The following is a 25,058-nucleotide window of genomic DNA, read 5'->3' as shown; positions in this document are numbered from 1 at the left end:
TGTGACGGCTGATGCCAGCCATGCCGTGATAGCTGTGTGAGCGTTTTATGTCCCTATTACATTGGTCTTTCGTCCAAGATAAGACATCAAATGCACTTGGGTCCTACTCTTCTTCACACTGATCTTTCTGTTCTCTGCATGCAAAGACAAAGTGAGTAAGCTTTGGCCTTGTAGATAGTGGAAAACCTCTTATGTTTTGAAGAAGGGTATCATGGGCGTCCAATGCAATGTACCTTTTCTTGAGGATATAAAAATAAGCAATATTCAGATGAAAGGACATCCTAAAATATAATTGCAATACATTTGATTAATCAGAGTTTAATTAGCCACACTGTACTCTGATCAGGGTCAATATAGATGGTTTTCCGGTTGAGGCTGCTGTTCAGGCAAGGGGGCTTTGGGAAGATTAAATACTGCTGTACCATGTGTGTCCCTTTTTTGTGTGGCATGTTATTTTTAAAAACTATATTGAGAACACAATATTTATGTCAGGAAATATTTCTGCATAACCTTCTAATGTACTCAAATGCAACCAGGCCTTTTGAGGTCGATCGTCTCAGTCAATGTCTTTTTGAAGTCTAATCAGAGCATTCTTTCTAGGCTTAACTGGGGGCTGTTTAAGTCTGGAAATTGAGTGGCATCTTTCCTAGATGCCAATCTTTGGATAGCACTAATTGTGTATGGTTTATAAGGCAGAGGCTTTGAATATGGTACCTGGCTTCAGGCTGATTACCTTGATGTGGCTTGCGGTTTCTGTATTTTGCAAGACATTTCTATGATGGGTCAAGTTTCCGTTTTGTAGGTTTTTGTTATGCATCCCCCTAAAATACCTCACCACATAGATGGCACTACAAACAATAAACTACATTGATAGAACAACTACATTGTTGATCACTGCAGCTAATGCAAATACACCGATTAAAGTAAGTGATTTAATATAATTAGGGGTAAGATTTAAATACATTTATTACATACTAGTAATGTTCAATTTTAAATTAATTAAAATATAAACTAAATTATTAAAATAGAATGTAAACTGACAAGAGTTCGCAGTATACTTAGGGTTAGGATAAGGGCAGAAGTGTAGGGTTATTCAATAAAATACAAAAACAAAATTACTTCTGAATGGGGATTTGAGTGAGGAATGAGTTCTTGATATTTATTGAAACGAGGACCAGATGTATGAAGGCTTTTTGCAAATGCAAATGGCCCGATTTGCAGCCTTTTTCAGTAGTTTTAAACCCAAATTGCAATTATTTGGAAGGCGCCCATTCCAAATCATAGTAGTATGTATTCATTTTTTGCGACCGAAATGCTTCCATACATTTTACCAGCACCTCAAAGGAGGTGGTAACCTACTTGCAAATCCCCAATGGATCCCTTCCCCTTTGTGATTGTTGGCAAAAATGCTTAACAAGGTGAGCCCTTGTCCCTTTTTTTGCATGTAACTGAACACTGAAAACCTAATGTGCCCATAATTCCAAGACAGCTACAATTTGTAAATCTCTTTAGGGCAAAAAACAGTTATGTGACAAACTCTGTATGCCTTTTCAGTGCACTAAAACTAAACCAGTACTGTACTAAGCTAAGAAAAGCATAAAGGTTACATACCCCAACAGCAAATTCTGCAATGTCTGTTCCTGAGTTCAGTGCCTGAGCAGTCTCCTCCTTTGCCATCTTAGTGATGAAGTTTTTAGCATTGTTGGAGCTCTGTGTCTGCAGGGCTGACCAAAGGGCACGGCCTATGCGAGTGTTTTCAAAGGTCACAGCATCACTAGGGTTGTTAATCATGCTGATCCGCACATTGCTGCTAGATTTCTAAAATGAATACAAATAAGGGGGGAAATTAACAGTCAATGATTTGTTATAGATGTTGCCCAAAATAAAACATTGCAAGTAAAGTATATGCACCTTGGAGACCTCCCTAGTCTAGTGCCAGATCATAGCAACATTTATAAGTGCACAAAATAAGTACAGCAAAAACTACAGAAAAGAAAATAGCTCAAGACTAAATATTTGCATAAAATAGCTGATATTTATATTCCGTGACAAACAATTAAAAATCTACAAGAAAAGCTAAATTACATTTCTAATCTTCAACAGTTTATCACACTACAATATTTTCCAGCTTCCACTGAGAAAGCAATTCTTTTTATATTGCTTCTTGATCAGGAGCCTGTTTCCCTGCACAATCAGTATCATTACTCGACTATATTCCTCTCCATACTACTAATGTCCCACCCAGATATGTGCAAGGTAAACTCGTTAACGTTCTCTACAGTTTTCAAATATGGTAAAAAAGCCAAAATGGCTCACTTGTAATTCCTGTTCTCTATCATGGCTGTTGTCTCTGAAGTCATAAGCATATGCCCAACATATCTCAATGAACCAAGAGACTAAGCATTTCAATCTGAATAGATCCTTTTATGAAGCGTACTTCCCAAAAAAGACCTGGATGGCTCTGGGTTGCTTGATGGCACTCTGCGGCTTCCGGAATAATTTATGTTCAGTGGCAACTTTCAGATAGATTAGCATAAACTATGGCAAATCATAAAAAATATCTGAATGCCACTGGCTAAAAAAAAAAAAAAAAAAAAAAAGGCAGCCCAAATGCCTACTCCCTCTATCAATAGACAAATTAAGCTGGAATGTGCATTACACAGTGAATTCTTGGACAAATGAACAAGTTACTTACTTTCGTAACAAGCTTTTCGATTGGTAGATATAGCCCGGTCAACGCGTTTAGTCCTCTGTGAGGACTTCATCGGGGTTAATGTATTTCTTTACAGCTATGTCACATCGGAGTCCAAGTGTAAAATAGCTCAGTTCTCCATGAAAATCTTGGAACGCTAGTACTGCTCCTTTATTGTTGTAGGGAAATACCAGGTGACCATATATAAATATCACAGTTTAACATCTACACCCCATTGGGTTCTGTAAACTCAGACCAGATAATATGGTATGTCACCACCGTCACTGACCTTCTGAAGAACCTACATAACCCTGAAGATGTCCTCTAGGAGGAAGAAAAGCATTGGCCTGGACTGTTTCTTTGAAATATTGAAGAATAATATAGAAGATAGTTTTGAGACTTCATACGACAGCTCCCATGTTATTTTGAAAGTGGAGAAGAGTACATTGATATTGACACTATTGAACTATGTGTACTTCATGAAAGGAGGAGAGAAGAAACAGAGAGAAATGCCACAATACAATTGTTGGATTCTTGAGGCACTCCCTATTGTGTGTTTTTTCGGTTTAAATGTATTCATGCTTTTGGAGTAGTTTGACTATTGGAGGGTGAGTGCAGACCACTATTACCTTGTGGAACTAGCACCTATGCAGCTGCTTTAGCCAGAACTACTCTTGCTTTTGTATTAGTACTTTCAGCAGTACCTCTGCGTTCAGGGAGGTGGTGCCTAGAGGTTCTCAACTGACACCGTTCTGCTCCAGAATTGACGTGCAGGGCCTATATAGATGCCACTATTGCACTGGTGTAATTTGCTTTTGAAACTGGCTACACCCCCAGACAGAGAGCTAAGAACAAAGTCCGTCGTTGGCGTCGTGCGCCGGAATGACGTTGGAGTACTTAGACGCCGCCCTCGTGCGACGTCAGTTCTTGTACATAGCTTTCCGCGCAAGGAACGCAGAGCCATGCAAGAGACCGACACTGGTGCCAAAAACTCTAGGGCCCTGAAAGGAATAGCCTTAACCCTAGGTGTCAGTTCGCAGAACGGGGAGGATGGGTGGGTCGGTGAGGAATCTAACTAATGTTTCTTACAGATACATCGTTACCGAAGGTAAGTAACTTGTTCATCTGAAAGAAACACGTTAGTTAGATTCCTCACCTTAGAATAGATACCCAAGCAATACCAACCCCGGTGGTGGGTCTGCGAACCAAGATCACACCAGAAAGTCCTGGAGGACAGAACAGCCAAAGAAGCCATCCCTCCGGACTTGGCTGTCTAGGCAATAATGCCTGGCAAACGTGTGCAGCGAAGCCCACGTCGCCGCCTGACAGATGTCCTGCAAAGGGACTCCCCGTCCCAAAGCAGTAGTAGCCGCCGTGGCCCGAGTAGAATGGGCTCGCAGCCCAACAGGAGGGTCCTTTTTTGCCAAGGAATAACAGATTTTTATACACAAAACGACCCACCGGGAGATGGTCCGTTTGTGTACAGCTTTTCCCTTCTTTGCACCCACGTAGCCAACGAAAAGCTGGTCGTCTACTCAGAACTGTTTTGTGCGGTCCAAATAAAAGGAGAGCGCACGTTTTGGGTCCAGACGGTGGAGACGCTCTTCCTCTTTGGAAGGATACGGAGGCGGAAAGAAGGTGGGCAAGGTGACAGATTGCCCAAGATGAAAGGGGGTCACTACTTTCGGTAGAAAGGAAGGACGAGGCCGAAGGACAACCTTGTCTGGGTGAACAGATAGAAAAGGAGGCTTGGACGATAGGGCCTGGAGCTCACTCACCCGTCTAGCCGAGGTGATGGCTACCAGGAAAGCAGTCTTAAGAGTGAGAAGACGAAGAGGACAATTGTGAAGAGGCTCAAAGGGAGCGCACATCAGGAATGTTAGAACAAGATTCAAGTCCCACAGAGGCATTACGAAAGGGACAGGAGGGAACGTGTGAGTAATGCCTTTAAGAAAGCGTGACACTACAGGGGACTTGAAAAGAGAGGGGTGATCAGGAAGCCGTAAGAAGGCAGAGATGGCAGCAAGATAACCTTTCAAGGTGCCCAGGGCAGAGCCCTGCCGGGCCAAAGAAAGAAGAAAGAGGAGAACCTCAGAAAGAGGGGCGGAAAGGGGATCCACAGCCTTTGCTGTGCACCATGCCACAAACTTGTTCCACCGGCAGGCGTACACCGTCTTTGTGGAGGGACGCCTGGCTGCCAGAATGACATCACAGACTTCAGGAGGCAAGTCAAATGGCATCAACTGCCGCCGCTCAATCTCCACGCATGGAGGTGGAGGCTGAACAGGTTCGGGTGGAGGACCGTCCCCTGCTGCTGCGACAGAAGATCCTCCCGAAGGGGCAGACGTAGCGGAGGATCGGTCAACATACTGAGTAGCTCGGGATACCAGTACCTTCGTGCCCAATCTGGAGCCACCAAGATGACTTGGGCCCGGTCGCGCCCGATCTTCTTCAGCACTCTGGGCAGAAGCGGTATAGGCGGAAAGGCGTACAACAGACCGCAACTCGACTCGCGACAAAAAGCGTCTCCGAGCGAGTGCCGCCTTGGAAATTCCAACGCGTAGAACTGCTGACATTGCGCGTTCTCGTCGGTGGCGAATAGATCTAACCAAGGCTCTCCCCACTGCTGAAAGAGACCTTGCGCCACCTCGGAGTTCAGACGCCATTCGTGATCCATCATGCACCGGCGGCTGAGTTTGTCTGCTCTGGCGTTCAGAGAGCCCGCCAGATGTTGAACCACCAGGGTGTTGCCCTGGTGTTCCAGCCATGTCCAGAGGCGCAGAGCCTCCTGACAAAGGGTCCACGACCCCACCCCGCCCTGTTTGTCGCAATACCACATGGCGGTGGTGTTGTCCGTGAACACCTGCGCGACACTTCCCCGGACAGAGGGAAGGAAGGCTTTCAGTGCAAGTCAAATCGCTCTCAGCTCCAACAAGTTGATGTGGAGGCGAGACTCCGCCGGAGACCAGAGGCCTCTGATCTCCGCCTCTCCCATATGGCAACCCCATCCCAGGAGGGACGCATCTGTCACTACGACATGCTCCGGTAGGGGTAGGGAGAGGCTCTTGCCCATGACCCAATCGCGGTCCGTGAGCCACCACTGCAACTGCTGTGCAGTGCCCTCCGAGATCAAGACATGGTCGGACAGGTTGCCGTGATGCCGGGCCCACTGAAACTTCAGGACCCACTGCAGAGCCCGCATGCGCCGCCTGGCGTGATGCACTAGTAGGATGCAGGAGGCCATCAGCCCCAGAAGCCGCAACACTAGCCTGACCGAAACCCAGGATAGAGGCCGAAAGATGGGAATCAGGGCCTGTATATCTCGGACCCGCTGTTCCGGTGGATGAACCCGGAACGGCGCCGAATCGAGAACCGCTCCGATGAAGAGGAGCTTCTGAGAGGGGCTCAGGTGGGACTTCGGCACATTGATGGAAAACCCCAGCAAATGCAGGAGATCCGCCGTAGTCTGGAGGTGGGAGACGACAGTCTGGGGCGAGCCCGCCTTCAACAACCAGTCGTCGAGATAGGGGAAGACTGGAACCTCTGATCTGCGCAGATGAGCTGCGACCACCGCCATCACTTTCGTGAACACCCGAGGGGCACTGGTAAGGCCGAAGGGGAGCACGGTGAACTGAAAGTGCTCCTGACCCACCGTGAACCGCAGGTAACGGCGGTGGGCCGGCAGGACGGAGATATGGAAATATGCGTCATGCAAGTCCAACGCTACCATCCAGTCTCCAGGGTCTAGGGCAGCTAGAACCTGAGCCAAAGTCAACATTTTGAACCGTTCCTTCCGGAGGAAGGCATTGACGTTCCTGAGGTCCAAGATAGGGCGTAGGCCTCCTTTGCCCTTCTTGGGAACCAGAATGTAGTGGGAATAACAACCACAACCTACTTCTGGGCTCGGAACGCGCTCGACGGCCTCTTTGGCCAAGAGGGGCGAAACTTCCTCTTGCAGAAGATTCAAATGATCCTCCGAGATACGGTGGTGCTGCGGTGGCATGGCTGGAGGGGTCGTCTCGAAGGGGAGGGAGTAGCCCCTTCGGACGATTTGCAGCACCCACCTGTCCGAAGTAATGGTATGCCAGTGGAGCAGGTGATGGCGAACCCGGCTTCCCACTGGCGAGGAATGGGCCTGAAAGCACGGACTAGGAAGGCTTTGAGGCGGATGCTGCCGGGGTGGATGTGGACTGACCGTGTCGTCCTCCAGTACCACCTCGGCGGAAACCACGTCCGCGACCGCGGGCAGGCTGGTTCTGCGGCCAGTGGCTAGGCGAACGTGAGGAGGTGCCCCTTCCTTGGCCACGAAAGGAGCGAAATGCGGAAGTTTGTGGCCGCGGGGCCGAGAGGCCCAAGGACGTGGCCGTAGCCCGGGAGTCCTTGAAGCGAGCCAGCGCACGGTCCGCTTTCTCACCAAAAAGGCGAGCGCCATCAAAAGGCATGTCCATGAGTGTGATTTGGACATCCCCTGAAAAGGACGTGGACCGCAGCCAGGCGTGACGTCGAAGCGCCACCGTGGTAGAAATCGCCCTACCCAGCGAGTCCGTAGTGTCAAGCCCACATCGGATTGCATGGCGCGCTGCATCTCTCCCATCGGCCAGGGCAGAGGAAAGCCGCGCCCGGGCCTCCTCCGGGCACAGTGGCAGCACGTCCTCCACCGCATCCCACAGAGAGTGGGAATAACGGTCCAAGAGACAGGCGGTGTTCAAAGACCGCAGGCCCAAACTGAGCGAGGAGAACAGCTTCTTACCGAACTGTTCCAGTCTCTTGGAATCCCGGTCCGGAGGAGCGGACGGGAAGGAGGATTGGGAGGTAGAGGCCTGGATAACCAGACTCTCGGGGGTGGGGTGTTGGGACAGAAAACTGGGGTCGCCCGGAGCAGGGCGGTGGCGCCTGGCAACGTTCCTATCCACAGGAGGGACTGTGGAGGGCTTGGACCAGGTGCCCTGCAGAACGTCAGTGAGGGCCTCATTGAATTGCAGCAGAGGCTCAGTGGAGCATGCGGCAGACTGAAGCACCTCAGTGAGGATGTTAGTCCTCACAGCCACGGCAGGCAGCTCAAGCCCGAGGGCCGCGGCCGCCTTGCGCAGCACCACAGAAAAAGCTGCACCCTCCTCCGAAGCCACAGTCGGAGGAGAGATGAATCCAGTGTCCGGTGAGGTATCCAATCCACTGGCCTCCCCCAGTTCATCTGCCCAGTCCTGAGAAAGTTGCCCCTGAAGGGCCATAGGGTCCTCAAACCCCTCCCATTCACCCCCGTTATCCGATTCCTGGTAAACAGGAGGAATGATCGGAGCCGGTCGATAGACAATATGTGTCGCTAACGGCGTCGGATGCGGCGTCTGGCGGCGCCGCATCGGCGTCGGGACCGGACAGGGGCTGAACCGGGGATCGACGTCGACCGGAGTCGGCATCGGGGGTGGTACCGGTGTCGGCGCCGGCGGAGGAGGCGTGACGAGGTCGACCGGCGTTGACGGGGGCCCAGGCTCGGGCCCCTCAGGGACCTGCGGCGTCGGGGCCTCCAACGGCGCCGGAGCCGCCGGCACGCGAGGTCGCCCAGTCGAGTCCGCGGGGCCCGAAGGCGCGCCAGCGGGCGTCGACGGCGGGGCCAGGCTCCTCATGGCCGAGAGGGAGGCACTGACCTCCGTCGGCGTCGCGTCAATCCCAGGGACCGGCGGGTATGGGGATTTGCGCGGCGCCTGCGGCTCCAGCGGAGCCGCGGGGGTGGAACCACCCGGACCCTCGGCCAAGTCGCGCGACCGGCGAGGGGAGTCCGAAGAGCGGTGTCGCCTCTTGGACTTCTTAGAGCGCTTCGACTTACCCGAAGACTCCGAGCCAGACGAGTGACGATGTCGAGTGCGGCTCCGCGACCGATCCGTAGACCTCCTCCTGGACCGGGATCGAGAGAGGCGCGGAGCCGAGTGGCGAAGCTCGAGAAGCTTGCGGGACCGCTCCCGCCTAGCTTTCGAGGTCAGGGCCATACAGTCGGAGCACGACTCCGCGTCGTGGTCGAGGCCCAAGCAGTACAGGCACCGGCGGTGATGATCGGTCACCGACCTCAGTCGGTGACAGTCGTCGCAGGCCTTGAAACCAGGCATCCTACCGGCACCAGAGTCGAAAGTGACCAAAAAGTCGAAAAAGTTAGTCAAAAATGGACTAAAGGGGTAGCTCTCCCGGATCGGCGCTTACTGGCGCGGAAAAAAGAAGAACTGACGTCAACAAGCGAGGGCGGCGTCTAAGTACTCAGACTACGTCATTCCGGCGCACGACGCCAACGACGGATGCGGAGCCGCAGACGACGCCTAGCGACGCGCAAGGGATATTGCTACAAAAATCTTCCGGATCCAGTCTGGCGCCTGGGGTTATTCTAAGGTGAGGAATCTAACTAACATGTTTCTTTCAGATAAGCAAATCAGTAGACAGTGTGCACATTTCTAGACTTTGGACTCTATCCATTAATCAGATCCCATCACAGAACGGGGAAGATGGAAGGGTCAGAAAAGAATCTGGGGATAGATAGTGTCCTAACTGTCCATTAAATAATGCTTCATGAACATAAAGAGACACATCCATGTAGCCCCCTCACAAATGTCTATGACAGGGACTGTGCATGCCAATGCAGTGGTAGCAGCTTTGGCCCTGATTGAACGAGCATACAGACCTTCAGGAGGCTGGTTTTTGGGTAGTGCACACCAGATCCTAATTCAGAGCATGAACCAGCAGGAGATGGTTCTCGTTCTGCACGGTCTTGCATTTTTCCGCTTCAGAGAAACCAACAAAGAGCTGATTGTCCACCCTGTGGTCTATGGTCCGATCTATGTGGAGATTAAGTGCTCTATTGGAGTCCAAGTGATAAAGTCTCTCCTCCTCCATAGAGGGGGGAGGAGGATCATAGAATGCCAGCAGGGTGATTGTCTGACCAACATGGAACAGTGTTACAACTTTTGGAAGGAAGGATGCCATGAACCAGTTGGCCGGGGAAGAAGGACATGTAAGGTGGACGGAACCAAAGACCCTGATGCTCACTGACATGTCATGCCAAGGTGATGGCAATGAGGAAAACCATATTGAGCTCCTTGGGATACAGACGCCACTTGTGATCTGGCATACGACGCCTACATCAGTTTGTTAGCTCTTGCAAAAAGAACAATTGATGGAATGAATGCTGAACAATATCAAACATTCACCCCCGTACAGAGATCTGGGCCTAAATACATCCTTTGCTTCCTTCCCATACCATTCCAGTGTAAACTCAGCCATATGCAAATCTGCCTTGACCCTGCTCCCCATGGGAACAGTCCAGCCCGAACTGCCAGGTTTTAAGTGGGAAGGGTATGCTCAGACGTGGGTCCCATGCTCACTGTGCCAATGAATTCAAGCTAGCCTGGCTGATGAGGGGCGATACCCCGAAACCAATCCAAGGATGCACATTTCCGTTCCAGAGAGGACCTGGCTTGGCAGTTCGGTCTGGACTAGTCCCATGAGGTGCAGGGTCAAGACTGAATTGCATATGGCTGGGTCCGAACCGGGGTGGCATGGTTAGCAAATAAATGATGGATTAAACCCAGATCTGTTGACTGGGAGTGAATGTTTGCATTGTTCAGTATTCGGTCCATCATTGGTTCTTTTGGCAGTTTGTTAGCTCTGGCATTCAGGGACACTGACAAGTAATTTATGATCAGGAAAATGCCCGATACTACAACCAGTTTCAGAGATGAAATGCTTTCTGGTAAAGGATACAAGACCCTACTCTGCCCTGCTTGTTGCCGTAACATATGGTGATGGTGGGGTCTGTGAAAACCTACACCAGACTCCACCTGATAGATGGCAGGAAGTCCTGTGGAGCCAGACGAATGGCCCACAGCTCCAGCAGACTGATGTGGAAACAGCTTTCTGACGGAAACAAAGGTACTATGATCTTCACCTCCCGCAGATGGTCTCCCGAGCCCAGCAGTGACACGTCCGTCACCACTGCCGCTAGACCAAATATCTTCGAGCAGCTATCATTGCAAATCTGGAGCCATCTCCTCAGAGGCCTGGATGGTGTCAGCAAGATTGTACTGATGCTGGGCCCACTGGAACTTCAAGTATTACTGCACTGCAGAGCATGCATGCCTGTGCCACTTGGTATACTTGGTGAGGCGGAGCCACAAGACCAAACAACGTCAGAGCCGCTCTGTGATCGAGGGCGGAGCTTGAAAAATCAGGACCATAGGTGGTCTACAACAGACTGCGGCAAGTCTGCCTTCAGCAGCCAGTCATCGAGGTACAGGAGTACAGATAGTCCTGACCTCCGAAGATGGGCAGCGACCGCCACCATCACATTTGTGAAAAAGGACACTGATGTGTCTGTAGAAGAGCACAGCAACTGAAAACGCTCCTGGCCTACCCTGAACCGCATAGATCGCCCAGAGACTGCAGGAAGGGAAGAATAAAATATGCATCCTGCAAGTCCAGGGGTAAAGAGCAGACAGGATCTGGGCCAGAATGAGCTTTTTGAATTTGTCCTTCTGCAAGAAAATATTTATGGGTCAGAATTCCAGGAAAGGTCTGAGGACCCCGTCCTTTTACACGATGAGGAAATAGCAAGAGTAGTATCTTGCCACTTTCTGAGTACGGTATCTTCTTGATAGGACCCTTGGGGGGTGCACCTATGGTACAAGGATTGATATAAAATTCTCTGAAATTCGTTCTGGTGTAGGAGGAATAGTGGGCAAGGAGGAGAGCAAAGGCAGGACATAGCAATTTTAAATAATCTGTAAGACTCATATTTCGTATGCTAATAGACCGCCAACCCAGAAGGAATGTTGAATCCTGCCATCCCCCTGGTTGGGCATGAAGCAAAAAGGGCAAACAAAATTTATTTATTGGTTAGTGGAGCAGGAGTTGGACGACTGATGTCTCCCAATGGCCTGAATGCTGCCAGCCAGACCCGGATCCACGGCTCTGAAAACGTAGGTGTCTACTGCATCACTGGGTGGGAAGGCAGTCTGTATATATGTCAGACCTCTAAACTTAAGCAACTGACGGGGAAACGGTTTGACATGGGTCAACAGCTGCAAGGACCAGGCTGTAGCTCTTCTGTCTTCAAAGCGTTCCAATGCAGAGAGCACCTTCTCTCTGAATAGGCAGGAACCCCCCTTAAGGGCATTCCATTAGGGAGGCCTGTATATTGTTGGGGAACACTGTACTGCATCCTTGCATGCCTATGAAGGACAAGACTGGTACAGAGCACCCTGCTCAGGGGATCGGCAGATAACATTTAGACGTGTCCAGCCCGTCATGTATCATCTGTTTTTAACAGACCCTAATATCTTCTGGAATCTGCAGAAGGATCTCACTGGCATGTCCCAAAGTGCATTTGTGAAGCGACCCAGCAGGTAAACTGAATTCATGGACCACAGTAGCAGTCTGGCTAAAGAAAACATGAACTTGCCACTTGGATTCCACAAGTTTGAATTCCCTTCAGTGGTCAAGGCTTGCACCATTAGACTCTCTGGAATCAGGTGCTTCATGACAAAGTTCAAATCCAAGGCGAATGACTGATTGGTACCAGTGAGAAGCAAGAGGCGTGTAGGAGTTGGGAGGATCCTGGGTTAGCAAAAACACTGATAAAAGCACGAGAACCACTTGTGCGGGAAAGGTTTATGATGTTGTATAAGCCAGCTTTTACTATGTAAAAGGAGGGGAGCAGACGCCTCGGGAAAGCTCTCAGACAGTCATTCAGATTTGCTGCCTACCACAGCTGTGGCCCCTGTTGCATAGTTTCCAGAGACAGCGAGAGAGCGTGAGAGGTCGGAGCCGGCTTCCCGGTCCGAGCTGCTAAAGTTAAATTATCTAGGATCAAAGAGCCAGATTCAGCAGCTTTATCTTGATTGACATCATTATTATTGCACTTTTACAGGATTGCAAGGGATTCAAGGCTCTTTTTTCCCTCATGCTATCAATGTGTTATCATTGCACTATACATATACTGCTGTTAAGCCATCAATCATTGCCATTATATATGCTTGTTCTACTGCTTTATTAAAGTCATATTGTATCAGCTATGTTTGTGTTGCTTCTTACTGAGAGCCCCTATTGATTTTCACCTGATTGATAATGCTTGGATTGGTTGCCAACAACCGGTCCAACACACAAAACCACTGGCATTCTGTAAATCAAGGTATAAGGAATCTTCAGTATGGTGAGGGACACACAACCCACCCATCAACATCAAGGGGTGCACTTCGTACTCACATAGGATTAGAGTCCGAACCAAAATAATATTGGTGCCTCAGCTGGTAGTTGCAACGTGGCACAGGCGTAGGGTTAAATTCAGGCTGCATTACCAAAGGTTGTGCTTTTGTACCTCCATAGTGTCACACTGCTCGGGTTAATGTTGGTTCAAGGTCAGATATTGGTGTCAGCCTCAATAATCTTCTGGAGAAAATGGCATCTGCACTGGAATTGGAGTGGCAGGAACTGGTGTGGATCTTTGGGTTGGAGTAGAACTGTGCACTGTTGTCGGTACAGACCTGGTAACGGGTCCCGAGGGGACAGACTATGCCGTGGAGGGGCCTGCCGGTGATTATAGGACTGGATGACCCTTTGGTTCTGTGGAGCCAAAGTGAGTGCCAAAGGGAGCACAAAGTGCACTAAACATTTGCAGTGTGGCCTTTTTGAAGGCCTAGATTTTCTGCAGGGACAACGACAGCCTGGGAAATTCTAGGCTCATCAGGATCAACTTGGAAATCAATTCCAAAGCTAAAGACATCAAAGGAGGGGAATTGACTTTGTGATGTCCTCACAACTTCTCTTTAAAGTCTGACTGGCGGAATGAGGTAGAATATCGCTTGGCTTTCCTTTGCTTGCTTTTGGACTTGGACTTACTGGGGGACTACAAGTGTGTGTCTGAATGGTTGCGGGAGCAACCCAGGGACAGAGTCCGGACCTGTGACTTAGAGCAGGAGCAGGACCTATTTCAAGGCAGAGATGACTTCATGAGTTTGGCGACATACAACTTTGTCTTCCAGCCTCAGATCACAGTCTGGTGCACTTAACATGCAGCTTTGAGTGGTGTTCTGTGCCCAGAAGACATCAAAGACACACCATGTGCTAGTCCATGACCAACACCTGCCTCTTGTAGTTGCGGCTTGGCTTGAAACTGCCATTAGAAGTTGTGGGAAAATGAACAAAACCGGAAGTGGAGCTCTGGATCCAATTCAAAAGGCGCAGAAAGAAAGGAAGGAACTAACAGAAGCACTGCAGAGGTGGAGTTTGTAAGCTGCTCCGCTCCATCACTTCTGGGGTAGTATGAAACTAACACAGGGCTGCACAGCACTACCTACAGGCACAAAGAAGCAATACTATGAAAAAAATCTCTGGATACATTCCGGCTTCTGGGAAATATTCTAAAGATGAGGGATCTGCGGTTAAAAATATCCATCAGAAGCTACAGTTCAATTGGGGGATTCCTTTAATAAATATACACAGGTACAGATCACAAAGGAGTGACTCAAAGAATTGATTAAGTACTTGGGAAACATTTTGAATGTTTGCAATAGTTCCAGTTGGACGAGTGATCTAACAGACAGTGCATGATGATTCTCCGCAAAAGCCGAGTAGCTCCTCTAATATTAAGCAGTATGGTTTTTGGTCTACATTCTACTTAAAAGGATTACTCTGCAATACTCAACCAGTTATTAGCTTAAATGTAAGATGAGAAGTCACCGCATACCATGGTTTTTCACACCTGTGAACATTCAAGATGGGTGCATAGTTCGTCAGAATATCTAGATCAGCTGATGATGTTCATCTGAAATTTCTTTCTAAAATATTCCAGAGTGCACAAAGTGAATCTCAACTCATTTTCTAACAAGAACGGCTAAATTTGCCTTTGTATGCACTGAGTAAGGGGGATAATAAAAAGGCAAGCCTTGAATTCTATTACAAAGGGTTAATTCAGTAGGTGTTTTGGCAGAAATTGTGCTTGATGGTTAATTTCGGTGAGCAAAGCTTGATGGTATTAGGATGGTATTCAGTTGCTACTTCTATTCTAAACTCATGAGATATGTACTATGTAGGCTGCCTAATAATGTCAATCTTAGGGCGTCCCTGTTCTATTCTGCCTGCACATTAGGCATGCTAAGCTTGTTCTGAAACAATTCCCATTCTGCCTGCACATTAGGCATGCTAAGCTTGTTCTGAAACAATTCACTCTTCTTATTTCCAAGGTATCAAACATTTATTCGTGTCATTTTCTAACATGCCCTTTCTTGAGCTTGCTCGTAAAGGAGCAAGTGGGAACATGCATATTTAATTTTGGAATACAACTAGCATTTTCCAGAACACAGGAGTGATGGGGGGAGGGGGGGAGCAAGAAGTGATCCTGATAACAGATTATTATGGTGTGACATGATTCACTGATGGCACTTCTATTGTGTGTTGCACCTCATCCCAACAACCTTAATACACTATGGTGACTGTCGAAGCAGATTCAGCCATATTGTTTGATTTCAAATCCTGCAACATTAGGTGTGCAAAAATCTGTGAGCAGGCACTATTTGCCGTAAAGAGCCTGCAGCCATCATTTCTGTATCTGAATAACAATATCCTACTGGCGTGTACTCCCTGCACTCACCAATACTTAAATGTCAAGCTTTCTGCAGCTGCAGACACGCAAAATACAAACAACCTAAACAATGTTTGTTCAAAATCCGTGCTACATTTTCCCTCCCTAACTGTTAATTACATCTCGTCAAAAATACCTCAGGAGGCCAAAATAACAAAGTGAAAAGTTTTTCAACTGTTTAGAAATTGTCAAACGAAAACATTTATCAAACTATTCTTACCTGCATACCACTACTAACCTGATGCTTAATGGCGTCGTACAGCAGTTGCCTCCCAGAAGGTGTGTCAAAATCTCCAACAATCCAGAAAGTCACTGGTCTGATGAAAGACTCGTCTGAAAAAGTGGGTGTAGAGTGTAGAGAAATGAAAGCTATGGTAAAAAAGCAAAAGACATATCCATAGCCATACAACTATGAAATGTCAACACACTAAATTTTGTCTGAGGATTACCTCTAGGTTTGAGCGTGAATTTTTGGGTATTGGCGATAGAAGAACTTGCCATTTCTAAACTTGAGGCAAAATCTGTTCATCAAGCATATTTGTACTTTTTTTTAAGCTTTACCGTGATAAGTAACGAGCTCCACCCCACTAGTGATCAATTTTGAAAAAAAACATTCCAATGTGCATTAGCTGCAAAGCAAATGAGCACAAGGGGCACTACATACTCAAAAGGCAAAAATGAATCATATAACTAAAGCTTATTTCAAAGACTGAATTTGCCTCCATACTTAACCATCTGTGATGAACTGCCCAGCCTTCAATGATAGCAAAGAGCACTTTACAGCAACAACCATCTATTGCCGAAGACATTCTGCAAGTATTTGAAGATACACCTCCTTAATCTTACCAAATGGCAGCCGAGGTTGAGACTTCCTTCTGATGAATAAACCATAACTTTCATCTACCCAGTGAACAGCTGAATTATGTACAGACTGAAAAAAGCAACTTGTCTGAAGTCTCTGATTACCAGAATGCACCATACTTCTTCTCCAAGGCTTCATCAACTTCAACTTGAATTTCTCCAGTGAGCATTTTAGAAGGATGTGTACTATAAGCCAATAAACTAGTACGGTCCCATCCCCATAATTAATCATTTCTCCTCCATACCTTCATTATGTGTTTCTTCCAAGAAAGTGCAACTTACTGCTTTATACAAATACTAAATAAATACATTCGGCTCCTGACACCCAAGACATTAGTCCTATAATTCTTACTCTGTTCAACTAAGAGTTCTCTGATCCAGTTAAAACATCTTTTCTCCCCAGTGTAACACTTGAGTACGCAGGTACCAGAAGATTAGGACATTAACTAGGTAGGCGAACACATGTCTTCATGCAGTATTGGTGAATAGTGTTCACACGTATCAGGAATATTGTACATAATATCACAGACATTGCCCACATTGACTGTGGCAAAAATCTGAAGACCACATATACCAAAATGCACTAGGCTGACACTGAAGAGCCGGCAACAATGAAACTATCAGGTGCTGTCATCAGAGAGTGCTACCAACCAATATAGACTTTCTGCAGTCAGGGTTAATTTGCACTAAGCTTCTGATGGTATTGGAACAGCGTTAAGAAGCATCACAATCGAACAAATGTTAAATGCCGGGTCCTCTGATGGAAATGCTGCTGCTAATAACTAACTTAATATCAGTAGTTTACTCCCCAGTGTATTCAACGGCTTAGACGCATTTTGAGACGCAGTCCTTTGGTAGGATGCAGTTTCATGAATTTATCAACATGTTAATGAAAATTACCTTATGTTTCTCCATAGCTGCCACTAACGTATTTAATTATTGCGTCCTTATCCTAGTAACTCCAGTGTAATGTGTTGAACCCTCATGTTTACATATATCACACCAATCTACACCCGCCTTTTATCCATTTTCTATGGGCTTCATAAGATTTTATGGGCCATTTTAGCTTTCTTCTGGACTTTGCTGATGTAACTCAATACTTTGAGCTCGTCACTCCTCCCAAAAGCTCAAATTGATACATAAGGCACATCTTCAACAAGGATTTCTATAGAGTGAAATACATTTTTTGACTACAGCAGATGGAGCTTGCCCCATCAGTATCAGAAACTTGGCAACCCCTGGTCATGCAACTTAATAATTATCAGATATGTAGCTATTAATATTTAGTTTTATTTAGTTTGATATCAAATGTGAAAGTCCCCCAGTTCTCTAGCTCTGATACCTTACAAGAAACTACTTTTGGGAGGAACCCATGAGGCACCTTCTGGAACTCACCTATTTTTTTTTTTTAAAGGATTCTGGACATAGAAACCTTATCAATAAACCCATTCACGATTTATTGGCTGGGTGAAGCTTCTGTATACGGGACCCATGGCTCAGGTGGTGGTGAACGGGCGGGTCTCTCGGCCCTTTGCCCTCGGCAGGGGCACGAGGCAGGGATGCCCGTTGTCCCCTTTGCTCTTCGCTCTCGCCCTGGAGCCACTCGCGGCTTGGCTCCGCTGGGAGCCCTCGCTTCGAGGGATCCGGTGGGCCCCGGGCTTTGAAGATCGGGTTTCGCTGTATGCGGACGATATTCTCCTATATCTCACCTCACCGCGGCAGTCGCTCAACGTCCTCTTTGACGTTCTGACTTCCTTTGGGAGTAATTCGGGTCTCACGATCAATTGGTCTAAATCCTGCGTCTATCCGATCTCCGGTGGTCCTCCACTCCTACCGCCTCGGCTTCCGATCCAGGTATCACTGAGCGGCTTTAAGTACCTGGGGATATACGTTTCGCTGGACCCGGTGGCTCGCTATGAGCTGAATCTCCTGCGTCCGCTTCGGCGATTGCGAGAGGATACGGCCCGGTGGTGCAGGCTGCCCCTGTCCCCGCTGGGTCGGGCCGCGCTGTTCAAAATGATGTCCCTTCCCAGGTTCCTCTATGCACTCCAGAATTCCTTCGACGTCATCCCAGTGGCCTACTTTCGGGAGGTAGAGAGCCTGCAGAGGAGACTGGTGTGGGACGGGCGGGCGCGTATTGCTCTTGCTAAGCTTACTCTCCCCTGGTATGACGGGGGCATCGCGCTTCCCGACATTCGCAGGTATTATTGGGCCGCGCAGCTTTCGGCCATCAACCATGCCACGTATGCGCCTGGCCTGAACCCGGCGTATGAGATGGACAAGTTCCTGCTTCCCGGCGGGGACTATAACAGGGCGCTGTACTCCCGCTCGGCTGGCCGGACCCTTACGGGTCCTACTAAGATCGCTGTGCGGACCTGGAGGGCCGCCACTGCGGCCACGGGCTGGGGTGAGCGACTGACATGTGCTACTCCTTTGTTTGCCTCCGATCGCCTGGGGAGCCTCTGGACTACGAAGGGGTTTGACCAGTGGGACACGATTGGTATCAGCAAAGTGGGAGACCTGTGGCATAAGGGCGCGGTTAAGACTTTCGCGGCTCTTCAGGCCGAATATGAGCTTACGGACAGGGAGTTCTTCCGCTATGCCCAGGTTCGACACGCCCTGCTCTCGGTCTTTGGAGAGGGGACCACGATCCCGGTTTCCTCGCCCCTCGAGGACCGCATACTTGACGGACATGTCCCGGACAGCACTATTTCTTTAATTTATAAGAAACTGATTAATCATCGGGCTGACCTCTTGGTGCGCCTTCGGGAGGCTTGGACGGGGGATGGGGTGGAATTGGACGACGAGGACTGGCAGTCTGCACTGTCGTCCCCCAAAGAGGTCGCCATTCCAGCCCGTCTCCGGTTGGTGCAGCTTAAGATTCTTCACCGGGTGTATGTGACGGGTCCTCGCTTGGTCTCGATGGGATATTCCGACGATGGGCTCTGTAAGCGGGGTTGTGGGCTCAGTGCCACCTTTCTCCATATCCTGTGGGAGTGCCGCGAGGTGGCGGACTACTGGCGCCGGGTACATACGGTTATGGGACAGGTCACTGGGGTTGTGCTGCTGCCGGAGGTGCGTCGCTGTGTCCTGAATGTGTGGGAGCCCAATGATTATAGCGCGGCTCAGACTCGGTGGGCGGCCCTGGGGAACATGATTGCCAAGAGAGATATAGCGCAGCTTTGGGGTGCCCAGCGGCCGCCCACCGTGTCAGTATGGAAGGAGAATATGGACTGGTGTATGTTCAGGGAGAAGACTGTGTATGTTGCCCGTGGTAAGCCGGGGGCATGGGGCAGAATCTGGGGGCAATGGAATGCTTATCGCGGGGGTATCTGTACGCCCCCCCTGGTGGACACCGATATCGCCATGTCCCCCTGACCCTTGACGGTTCCGGGCACCTTTTGGAATGACTACATATGGACGTTCAGTTCCCTTGGCCCCCCCCCCCCCCGTCCCCAGCCTCCCGGTACTCCTTCCTTTCGTGTGCTGCTTAATGGTCTGACCTGGAGTTCCCCGGAGGAAGCCTGACCTGCGCCGTTTGTCTTTATGCCTCGCCTTTTGTTTTTCTTTTAGTTTTCTGTGTTTGTTTGATCTAAGTCTCCTGTGCCTCTAGAACTATCCGGACTCACTACGGGGCCGACCCCCGGGTACCGACTGCAGCTTTGATAAATGTATATTTCATTCTGTACTTAGCGGCCGGCCCTGGTGGTTGTAGGCCCGTGCTTGTAATCGAATTATTGTTCAATAAAAACTTTTAAAAACAAAACAAAAAAATAAATAAATAAATAAACCCATTCACTGTTTCATGAGAAAGAATGTTGACCCTTATTTTTGGGTAACAAAAGAGTGACAGCAAACAGTAGGTTTGGAAGTCATAACTTATTGGAACTTTGTTATTGGAGATCTGTAACATTACTTTTTGCTACACTGTACTATGCATTAGTGCAGTTATATAGATAGAATTACTGCTCTTTGAAAGTAATAAATGTGGCTAGCCATTCCACCAACGTTGTTCAGGTGATGAAGATGACTGCATCACACGTGCTGTCTTGTGCCTTTTATAAATCTATGAGGTGCCTACATCTTCACAGGTATTGGAAAATACCTCAAACATTGTTTGGAAGCTTTAAGGTCAATTTAGGTACTACCAGGTTCACTCTCCCTTATGTTGTGCAACATCTATAGAGGGCTCATTTTAAAGTAATTATACCCATTATAATTTAATTTGTTCTCCACATCTTAATATTGAGCAATATTTGTTCAACAACGTTTTACCCTGCTTATTTGTAAAACAATGAACTGATAAGGACACACAGTCCAGTTAATTACAAAATCTACACATATACAGTCACTGTGTGATGATTTACTTCGTGTCATTAGTAAAGCAACCGAAAAAGGGATGCACGTGAAGCTCAGTGCATGCAACATCTTTTCATACCAACAAGAAGGTTCTTGAAAGTCTTGTAATTTTGGACAATGCTTTCAATTTATGTAATGCACCATTTCGCTACCTCACATGCTGTGCCATCATGCACGTCTCTATCAACTAGACTGAAACTCAATTACCATGCAGAGCAGGCACTTGAGGATTAGTAAATGAAAGGTTAAGCTCCAACTGAACTCCTGGTGAGTTAGTTATAAATCTGAACACGTGGCATGCAAGAGGAACATTAGTTTATCCAGAAAGCCGTAATGTCTATAAAGAGGAATATCCACACCATAACCAAGCAAAGAAGGCCAAGTGCCAAAGCTCCAGTTACCATAGATTTCCTTGGAGGACATCCCTAGACAGCAGCAGGGAAGCAAGAGGGGGACAAAGAAAATAAGTTCCATGTCATCAAAATCATGTACACAGAACCAGCAATAAAAAATTACTTTCAGGAATGTGATACAACCAACATGAAGGATACAAAAAACACTGCAATGGGATGGTTTAATGTACGGAGGCCTGGAGTGGCCTTACCAATTTCATTTTGCTTTTCATGCATCCAAAAATGAAAGGCAACACACAGTTATCAGCTGTCTTTCAAATGGTTATCCTCTGCTTCAATGGCAGTTCCATTGTAATTTATAAAGCAATCTAGGATGTAATTTACATTGTTTCAACAATGGTTCTTAGTTTCTCAGACTTGCTATTTAAAGCTATAGTGCAGAACAGAAAGGGTAACGCGCCTGTTCTAAATCCAGCATTACAAACCTATACGCTATACTGTAATAAAAACGTAACCAGAAAATATCAGTTTGTGGGCGTCAGAAGCTCTACCTTAACAATTTCAAACGTTTAATTCCATCGTTATAGTGATGTTTGAATCTGTTAGCAGGCAGAGTGATAACCCTAACAGGAAGCACCGAATCTGGCCTATAAGGCAATGGTTTAGTCTACCGGTGTGATGTATTTTTGGGCTCTTTGGTGCAAGACCAAATACATGCAGCAAAGCAGTCCACGCAAGAGGACTGGATGTGGTGACAGTAGCAGCTAGATATATGGGCACTTGTGTTACACTCAAAGTGCATACGGGTTTAGCTTTTGGGCATGCACTTTTAATGACGCAGGCGGTTTGGCAAAAAAAAAAAAAAGCTAACTGTTTGCTTAAGAAATTCATGAATAGTATTGGGCCTGGCCTCACTCACAAAAATATTGCACCAACTATATTTGAAATTCTAGGTCTATAGTGGATAGGCCGCGTCAACTATTTCAATCACACTTGCTGTTTTTTTCCGTTTAATAAATGATGACCAAGTGAAATTTGTGTTCCTTGCCACAAATTTAGATGCATTATTCACATGTAAAACTACAAAATCTTAAGTTGTGTGCTTTCTTTTTTGCATCACTGGATGTCTAGCTAAAAGACCTAAATTACTCTTGAAGTGGTAGATGTCCATCTCCCACTTCTGAAAAGGGGAGCAAATTTTTCCTCCATGGTCTCTAATGACAGCGGTAAGAAAATGACTGAATGCAAGTTTGGTCTGCCCACCTCACCATGGTGATGATAACCTTATGGTCTTCACAAGAGAGAAAAATGCATATCAACTTCCTAGAGCCGACAATCATTTGACATGCATGGAAAGCATTGCTTCTTTGGGTTCAAAGAAAACAAATCCAGATATTGGTGGACAACAAAGCTGTACTGTTTTATATCAACAATCCGGGAGGCATGAGCTCATAACTTGTGCATAAACATGAGATGAGCCTCGAGGCATGGGTCACAGACATTGAAAGTGGTCAGTAAGCAGTTCATATCGAGAGGAAAAGTTACAAGGGCTTACCATCCAAACAGACTATATTCCACTTAATAAAAGGGAAGCTGAAATAACCCTTTGTACAACTCATACTAACCGAACATGCCAGCGGCTCTGTTCACTGTATTTACTCAATGAGCGATGCTGTCTCTATGGATTGAACTTTCAAGCTCCACTATGCATCACTTCTGATTCCAGTGTCAATTGAAGGTAAAGGAACATAGCGATCTTATAACTCAGATTGTTCAAGATTGAGCAAGGCATCCTGGATATCCAAAATTTAGATGTGGACCACGTTGTTCAGTGTCACTGCCAGTGGGTCTTCCCTCACAGGTCAACTTTTACATCCATATCTGGGAACACTCAATGTTCATGCTTAGCACTTGGGTGGTTAACCCCTCTCTACTTGCAATCTGCCCCAAAGGTGCCAGATGTTCTTTCAGATAGCAGGTGTAGAGTGAATAAGGCAGTTTGGTCCAACACGTATGCCAATTATCATCTTGGTGCAAGGTCAATTTGACATAACCTCTGAATGGATCAAAATGGACTGAACATGGGAACTGTATAACAATGTGCAATACTACTTCAGCATACATTTTACACCAAGATGGAGTATCTCTGCTCAGACTGCTGATGGTATTCAGATTCCTTAAAGGACTTCGAAACAACCTCCCACAAATCCCTGCAACAACAATATCCCAACTTGCTTATTTGCCTTACTGGTCAAGCTTTCAAACCCAAGCGTACAGGTTCACCTAAATGGCTCAACACTGAAGACAGTCATATTAGGAGCCATCAGATCAGCAAGAAGAGTAGGGAAACTCAGGTTCCCCGCCCACTGTTGCCTATTCTTTTTTTTTTGTGTCTCCTCATTCGGCCAACTCTCTTGCTAGGTTTTACTCTAGTCCCTCTGGAGCCAACCGGGGGAGAAACAGACTCACTTGTGTATATAATATTCTTAAGACACTCGGTGAAGCATGGGGGACCTTTCAGATTTCCATAGCCTACAGATCTCACGCCTTGCCAACAAGATTGATTAGAACAAAAACTTGGAACTAACCGTATTAATCTGTACTTCTTCCTCCGGGTTTAGCCCAAAGAATATGAGGCAAGGGCTTACCTTATTCTGTTACCCAAGAATTTCCCCAATAAAGTCACACACCGAGGTCCAGTAAAGTGAGTTGTTTGGGCATTGCATGAACAAATGTACGTCATCCGCTGATACGAGCATACATCTTGGGCAGTTATAGGTATTGCCATTAACCTTAGACAGCTTCGCTGGGGACCAATAGACTCTATAGGTTGTGAACAAATGATTACGTTTAAGCGTTGCCGGTTTTACCACTGTTCGTAACATACCATATCAATCTTGCCACATTTGCTTCAAGTCTTAATCACCTAACTCTTTACCCCATTAATTTAAAATTTCAGTTTTGATCTTCTCATCTGTCTCCAGGAAGGCCAGGAAGGCCAAAAAACAAAAGGAGATTTCCTTTTTCCACTGATCAGTTCTCATCACCTGATAAAATTTCGACTCCTCCTCCTCGTGCCCAATTTTGTGCTGCCCACCAGGAACATAATTGATAGTACTTAAACCTCTTTAATTGTCCCTTGGTGCAATTGCTTAGCACTTCCCAGCTCACTAAATTAGAGACCATTTTAAGATCTGCCCAATAACAAATGCCACCCGATTTTAGGGGCTGACTGAGTTGATCCCTCAGGCATTCTGGGGTACCAGGAGATTCCCAAATCGGAGCCCATGATGAAAAATATGGCACTCCCAATCTTTTCCGCACATACATCCAAGTTCTTAACGCGGACCTCAGGATCTTGAGCCTCACCTTTAAAAAAAAAAAAATGGGCCTCCTTATTTAAAAAGAAAGTGGTGCTGGCCTTGCGAGACATCCACCAGTATAGCCTCAAAAAGTAAGCCCACAGATGTCTTATCTGTCTTGTTTGCAAGCATGCGAACATTCTTAAAATGAAAAGCATAGCAATAAGCAAGTAGGTCTGGTAACGCCAATCCTCCTACCTCTAGCCTCCTTCTCAACTTTTTCCAGGCTTTCCCCTGGAGTTTAGCTATATCCTCCTTCTGAAAAGTTAAAGGAATAGAGTTAAAGAGAAAGGTAATTTTTGGGAGAATTATCATTTTTATAAGATTTACCCTACCATAGATATTTAAAGGTAGGTTTGCCCATTTTAGCAATAGACTCGCTATCTCCTGACTAACTTTCCTCCAATTTGTTTTAGTAATATTGAATATGCTACTTACCAGTATGCATCTGTTCTTGGCATGTAGGGCTGCTGACATTCATATCTGTGCATAGATCGCCGCCTAGTGTTGGGCCCGGATGTTTGCACGTTGTTGTCCTGGAAGAGTCTTCGAAGTATCCTTGGATAGGTGACTCCTCCCCTGGACTACAGTGCGCATGGGCATCCTCTCCATCCTCAGATTGTTTTTCGCCATTGTGGCAGTGATGGAGTAGATACAGAAAGTGATGACCATGCTTACAGTAATTCTGAGAGCTGCAGCTGCTACAGGCGCCGGGGAGGAGGGAGGGCGATATGAATGTCAGCAGCCCTACATGCCAAGAACAGATGCATACTGGTAAGTAGCATATTCAGTTCGAGGCATGTGGGCTGCTGAATTCA

General features: G+C 47.2%; 1 protein-coding gene across 5 annotated transcripts in view; it reads right to left on the bottom strand.

Annotated features, from left to right (window-relative positions):
* UGGT1 (UDP-glucose glycoprotein glucosyltransferase 1) overlaps positions 1 to 25,058 on the bottom strand; it is an 827,334-nt gene that overhangs the window by 385,386 nt on the left and 416,890 nt on the right. For 3 of the 5 annotated variants that reach the window (XM_085634645.1, XM_085634643.1, XM_085634642.1), the window contains 3 exons: positions 20,927 to 20,950; positions 15,544 to 15,638; positions 1,612 to 1,818 (listed from right to left, as the gene is read on the bottom strand). In XM_085634645.1, the coding sequence (XP_085490771.1) occupies positions 1,612 to 1,818; positions 15,544 to 15,638; positions 20,927 to 20,950 (326 nt within the window). The remainder of the gene's footprint in view (positions 1 to 1,611; positions 1,819 to 15,543; positions 15,639 to 20,926; positions 20,951 to 25,058) is intronic. The other 2 variants (XM_085634646.1, XM_085634644.1) reach the window with 1 other exon arrangement.

The sequence above is a fragment of the Triturus cristatus genome, chromosome 11 (genome assembly GCF_964204655.1).
Source record: "Triturus cristatus chromosome 11, aTriCri1.1, whole genome shotgun sequence".
Taxonomy (NCBI): domain Eukaryota; kingdom Metazoa; phylum Chordata; class Amphibia; order Caudata; family Salamandridae; genus Triturus; species Triturus cristatus.
The sequence above is the reverse complement of the archived record's forward strand: the minus strand, read 5'-3'. Positions and strand labels throughout refer to the sequence as shown.